Below are 5899 nucleotides of genomic sequence, written 5' to 3'. Positions count from 1 at the left end.
AAGCACGTAACATTGGTTTAAAAAAGGGAGGGGGGGGGGGCAGTCCTAACTCGCGCCAGCCGAATAATTTAACATGGAAAAAAGAGAAATTAAATATATCAGAATGAAGTGGAATGGTTAATTAATAAGAATAATATTGTACATTTAAGATTTGATTAATCTTCCCGTACCTGTATACAATGTCTCTCTCTCTCTCTCTCTCTCTCTCTCTCTCTCTCTCAGTTATAGATTCAGTACTGTTGTATAGCGTGTATGAATAGAAGCAACTAAAATACAAATCGTCAAATAATGTTGTCTATATATATTTGTGTGTGAACTAATTGCATTTGAAACCGATATTTTAAAACATCCTTACAGTAGACATGGATGGGTCCATGTGGCTGTGGCGATCTATTCACTGCACACTTAAAGAAATTGAATTTGGGAGGGGGATTGGGACAGTTTGAGTGGATGAAGACCACCACCCACCACCGCCACCACACACATGTACACAATTTAAGGTTTTGAAGATTGGACAATTTAAGCACAATTTCCTGTTGCTATTGTAGGCTGGATTATTAAATTAAGAATATATTTATTGGCACAACACATGTCCAGTTTATTAATTGGCAAAACATATATAATATAGCATTCAGCCCGTCTGTCATAATTTAATTTTACTTGTATCACGCAAGATCAGTTGTTTTTAACTCTGATGAAACTCAGACAAGCAAAAGAAGATGTGGAACTTGTTATGCTCTTTAAAGTCTGTGAATCTACTGTTTCTAAAATTGTAACAACTTGGATTAACTTCTTGTATTTTCAATTAAAAGAGTTAGAGGAACAATTCTGGCCTTCTAAAGACATCATTAAAGAACATATGCCAACAGATTTTGCTAAAAAGTTTCCCAATACACGCGTAATTTTAGATGCAACCGAGCAACCAATTCACAAACCATCAAATGTTGAGGCACAATCCAAAACATGGTCTTCTTATAAACACAAAAACACGTTGAAAACCATGGTAGGTGTAACTCCAAATGGAGCAGTATCTTATGTATCCTCTACTTATGGGGGCTCTGTGTCTGACAGACAAATCATTGAACACTCTACTCTGCTAGATGTAGGCAAATTTGATGCTGGTGACAGCATTATGGCAGATCGGGGAATTCTTGTTCAAGATTTATTTGCGAATCAGAATGTTTTTATTAATACACCTACGTTTCTCAAGGGCAAAAGCCAACTTGACCCCGAAGAAATAGTTAGAGATAGGCGAGTTGCCTCAAAACGTATTCATGTAGAGAGGGTGATTGGGCTTGCAAAGAGGTTCAAAATTTTGAAACATGAGCTACCAATGTCAAAAATCCCCCTAGCTTCCAGAATTGTGTACATTTGTTTTATGTTGTCAAATTTTAGGAATTGCATTGTTGATAAAAGTGCTTAAACATGTGCCAGTAGTATATCAAAATGTACATGCATACATGTCTAAGTTTAATAAATGTATGCCCTGCACATACAGTGAATCCCTTGAGAGTTGTGTTCATATTTATGCTTACAAGTTTTAAATGTATCGTACATTTTTTGTATCCTTTATGCAACATGTGCTGTCAATATTCAAAGGGATACATCATACAAGGATCTTGGTAGACATATCAACTTTTAAGTGTAAAAGCTATTTACCTTGAAAGGGTCAAAGTACAATATCTTTTTTTAAAAATCAATTTAAAAAGTTTAACACTTTATATAACCAACATCTATGCATTGTTACATGTATATTGTCAATACAGAAAATTTCATATCATGGATATGCAATGTATTTCATCTGAAATTGATTGGCATTCTGGGCAGAAACTTAGGCAAAAAAACATGAAGAATCATTTGCAGACTCTAATGAAATCATGAATACAAAAAAGATTCTGTATAAAAAAAATGAACTGTCTCGATAAATCATTTAGAAGAAACTTTTACACAAGTTTGCATATATGCTTCCACTTTACAGCAAGGATAACAAGTATGGCATGAAAAATTTATCATAGAATACATCAAGCTTTGGAAGAAGAGAATTCTGGCAACATTCTACATCAATATGTACTTTCTGGATGAACAAATCTTTGAAAGTGTATACAACAAAATAGCAAATTTGTTTTTTGGCAATAAGCATTTGGCCTTGTATTTGGAAAAAATATTTAGAGGTGGGTTTCAATTTCATTTCACCAGTTACAGAGTCCATTGTTAGATATGGGAAGTACTTTCCAGGCTGAATCTTCTCAAAGCGACCAGCAAAGGGACATTTGACTTCAATTAGTGCATCATTGCCAACGAGTCCATCCGGTGATGCCCCCAAGTAAGGTCGATCCATATCAACAAAGAAACCACATCTTTGAACACCTTGGCCAGTCTCTCTTTCAAAGGATCTGTAATGAGAGATAAAAATAAGAAAAGGCATATAATATATGTAAATAATAATTTACTGATTTGACCAATGCTTATATAGAGCGTTAAGATTTACAAACCAGGTCTCTGCTGTACACGTGATTGTCTGACTAGCTCACACTAAAACATACCTAATAGCACGTGTCTCGTAGGTACTTCCATGGACTAGAGCTTCACTGCGAAATACAGCAGCAGAAGGCTGGTATAGGGACTCGCAGAGTTTCTGCCTATTACGCCTGTCTGTAGCTAAACAGATATCTCCAAATCTTGAGGCTGTGATCCGCCATGATCTCTCCTTGAACCAATTATTTGAGCTGGCTTGTCCACGTGTCTGCTCCTCAATGGCAACTACTTTATCTGCTGTTACCTTTTAAAAATTGTATATAACAAAAACCATATATCTTGTACTGTGTTTTGTAGTATAAAATTGCATGGTATTAGTAATACATATGAACATGAGAAAAAATCCTTGCAATCAATTTACATTGCACATTATATCTTATTTTAACACATATACAACATTTGCACAAATGTCATAAAATTTAATTTTGTTGAAATGCAGTTTAAGCCAATTAACAAAAGACCTACCTCAACAGCTCGTTGAACCCAATACTCTGTGAAGGGTCTTTCCAAATAATCATGGTCCAATACTGCTGCCTAGTGAAACAAAAGGTGTTACAGTTTGTTTGTTATTAAACACTTTATTTTATATGTGCAGTTTTACCCATCACTACTTACTGCTTTAGATTAACAGACTTATAATTTTAAAATCAACATTTTATATGCATTACTAATATAGCTTGCTATAAGTTCACTAGCGAGATACTTTTGACTTGACACTGCTTATAATTAGCGATGTACAGGGACATTAAGTGAGATTCTTGCTTGTGTGAGTAATGCATTTTCATGCTTATGTTTACCTGAATATTTGCTTTCTCGATGAGATATCTGTATGTCAGATTGTCTGAGGTCTCTGCACAATGGTTTAAGACCATATTGCGAACCCTATCCGGGTAACCAGCTACACCTTTTAGATGTTCAGGGCGGGGATCATTTAAAAAATCATCAGTCAGATTCCGCTTCCTGGGCAGATCTTCAGCTTTGACTGGTGAACCTATATCAAAATTTGAATATGTTAAACATGTGGAAAAAAAAATAAATTATTGTACTTGATTCAATATATGGTCATAAAACTATTGCTTCTGTTCATCATGGAACATCACATAATATTCATGTATTTTTACCTGAGTATGAATGTTTGGGTTTATGAAATGTCTGCAGGTTTTCTGTGCATGATCTCTGAATCCTCAAACCTTTTCCTTCAGAACAAGAGAGTAAAACTATGGCAACAGCAGCAAGATGCTTGCAAGTTCCATGGGGACCTCGTCCTGCAGGACACTCACAATGGCTGTTCAAGATGTCTCCCGAGTTTTTGTCAAATTTTAATTTGAAGTTGTATGTTACCTTTAATTTGAAATACATACATGTATTCTGGGTAATATAATTTTTTTTAGTTATTTTTACAAAAATATCTCAGTACAGAGTAATAAAATAAGAGAAAATAACTGATAACATACATGGTACATGTACAATTAGTACTACAATGTATATTATATCCACAAATTAAATGTAATACTTGCCTTTGTTTTCATGGCTGCGCCAACAATGCCTGTAAAGAACAGGGAATTATCTTCCTTTAAATATGACACAGCCAAGACTCTATCACTTTCAACAAGCAGCCTTCCTTTCTCGATAGCCTTGACATCACCAGTGCTTTGTCTGTCACCTACACATAAGTACAAGCTCATGATTTTAAAATTTATTTACTTATAAACACATAATTATATATATGTACAAATTATTCTATAAGATATTGCACATTCATTAAATGACTCCTAATGTTAGATGTATGTTTTACAAAAATGTTGTTCTTAATCATACAAGTAAATTATAAGAACAAACCTGCTAATCTGTGTACAAAATACATGTCTATCTGCTCAATGCCTATCTCTGGGATTTCTTCTTTATGTGATTCCTGGAGCTGTTGAAATCCCCTCGTTGGCCAATCAACTTCCAAAGGCTCAGGTATATGAATTGGGTCATTCTTGAAATCTTTATTTCTATCATATGCCTTAAGCCTACAATAAAGTACTGTACAATGTCCACTTCCCATAAAAAAAATATTAGGTACCAAGACGTACTAGTACATGTCAGTGAATGCCATTGTATCATGTATTACAATATTAACAACAGTCCGTATAGTACTATAATTATTACGTATAATTGATGACATAAATATAACTTATATCACATTAATTTATTGAATTTTGATGCATTTTGATAAAAGAATTGTCGCACTGAGCATCAAAACAATATTTAGGCATAATCATGCCGGCGTAAACATCCTCCGTCGTCTGCATGGGTGCAGAGCTACGAATTTGTTGAAATATTACAAACGAAAATAACGGCTATGAGGTATGAAACTACAAACCTGTCTATAAGGTCGGCTTTTCTGCCTCTCGTGGTGGCTCCTTTTTTCTTTAACTCGTCTTTGAGTCGAGAGACGGAAAACTTTACGTAAGTTTCTCTTTCCATTTCAGTGTTTACAAGCGTCTAAGTGAAATAAAGCGTTTTAACGTATCCCCCATAACGACATAATTTTTAGAACCGGTAACGGTCGTCGGCGAATACCATTTGATTTGTTGAGCACGCTGAAAAAAATATTTGTTTATATTGTATAAATGTAACTTGGCATTGGGACACACCTCCTTGACAACCAAGACGACACTATTTTTCCTTTTCTAATTTTACATTGGACAATGGAACACTGATACGTGATAGGCCTTCGAACTAGGCCATGAAATTGAAAATCAACGGAATTAAACATGCACAATTTATAAATACTGTACTGTCTTACCCCCCCCCCCCCCCCCAACAAAAAACAAAACGCACAGTCTTTGTTTACAAGTAAAGTTACATAAAAATAGAAAATAAAAAACTCATGACATGTACAACGATATCATATGTGAAATAAAAACAAAACAAAACCGGTATATCGAGTATTTTTATATGGGGGTTACTTGATCCGCCTATCGAAGCATAAAATGCGTCATGAATGTCTTACAATTAACAGATGACGTCATGTCTCATCGATAACATGTGGATCGCTATCTATGAATTGCTTACATAATTTACTCCGACATTGTCGGATTTAACTGGCGGCAATGCTGCATGCTATGGTAAGTCATATTGTAGTTTAAATCTGTTATTTTGAATTCCTTTTTGCCTGACCAGGTCATGCTAATATTCAGCCCGAAACTTGGATGTACTGTAAATCAAAGAAGGACTTGCTCCCAATGTACGTAAAGTTTGGTTAAATAAAACAGTTATTTCGAATGTTGACAGTCTAAAGCTGCGTATTAACATTCGATATGATATCAGTACCATACAAGAATACTTGCGTGAAGCCTGGATATTTTCCAATATC

At 34.8% G+C, this 5899-nt stretch overlaps 1 protein-coding gene across 1 annotated transcript; it reads right to left on the bottom strand.

Annotated features, from left to right (window-relative positions):
* Positions 1–1700: 1700 nt before the first annotated feature.
* Positions 1701–5122, bottom strand: LOC125659664 (uncharacterized). Its single transcript, XM_048891407.2, has 8 exons — positions 4904–5122; positions 4375–4550; positions 4053–4198; positions 3657–3876; positions 3333–3526; positions 3001–3069; positions 2544–2779; positions 1701–2393 (listed from the first exon to the last, which is right to left on the bottom strand). Exons 1-8 carry the CDS (start codon positions 5005–5007, stop codon positions 1973–1975), a joined length of 1566 nt encoding a protein of 521 aa, XP_048747364.2. The 5' UTR covers positions 5008–5122; the 3' UTR covers positions 1701–1972.
* Positions 5123–5899: the final 777 nt, after the last annotated feature.

This window comes from Ostrea edulis, chromosome 9 (assembly GCF_947568905.1).
Source record: "Ostrea edulis chromosome 9, xbOstEdul1.1, whole genome shotgun sequence".
Taxonomy (NCBI): Eukaryota; Metazoa; Mollusca; class Bivalvia; order Ostreida; family Ostreidae; genus Ostrea; species Ostrea edulis.
The sequence above is the reverse complement of the archived record's forward strand: the minus strand, read 5'-3'. Positions and strand labels throughout refer to the sequence as shown.

Bases quoted from the DNA above. Each gene is read 5' to 3' on its own strand.
- LOC125659664 (XM_048891407.2), bottom strand. From the start codon at position 5,007: ATGGAAAGAGAAACTTACGTAAAGTTTTCCGTCTCTCGACTCAAAGAC. The intron at 4,551-4,903 runs GTTTGTAGTTTC...ACTTTATTGTAG, and splicing joins AAAGCCGACCTTATAGACAG to GCTTAAGGCATATGATAGAA. The intron at 2,394-2,543 runs GTATGTTTTAGT...CTCTCATTACAG, and splicing joins TACGAGACACGTGCTATTAG to ATCCTTTGAAAGAGAGACTG.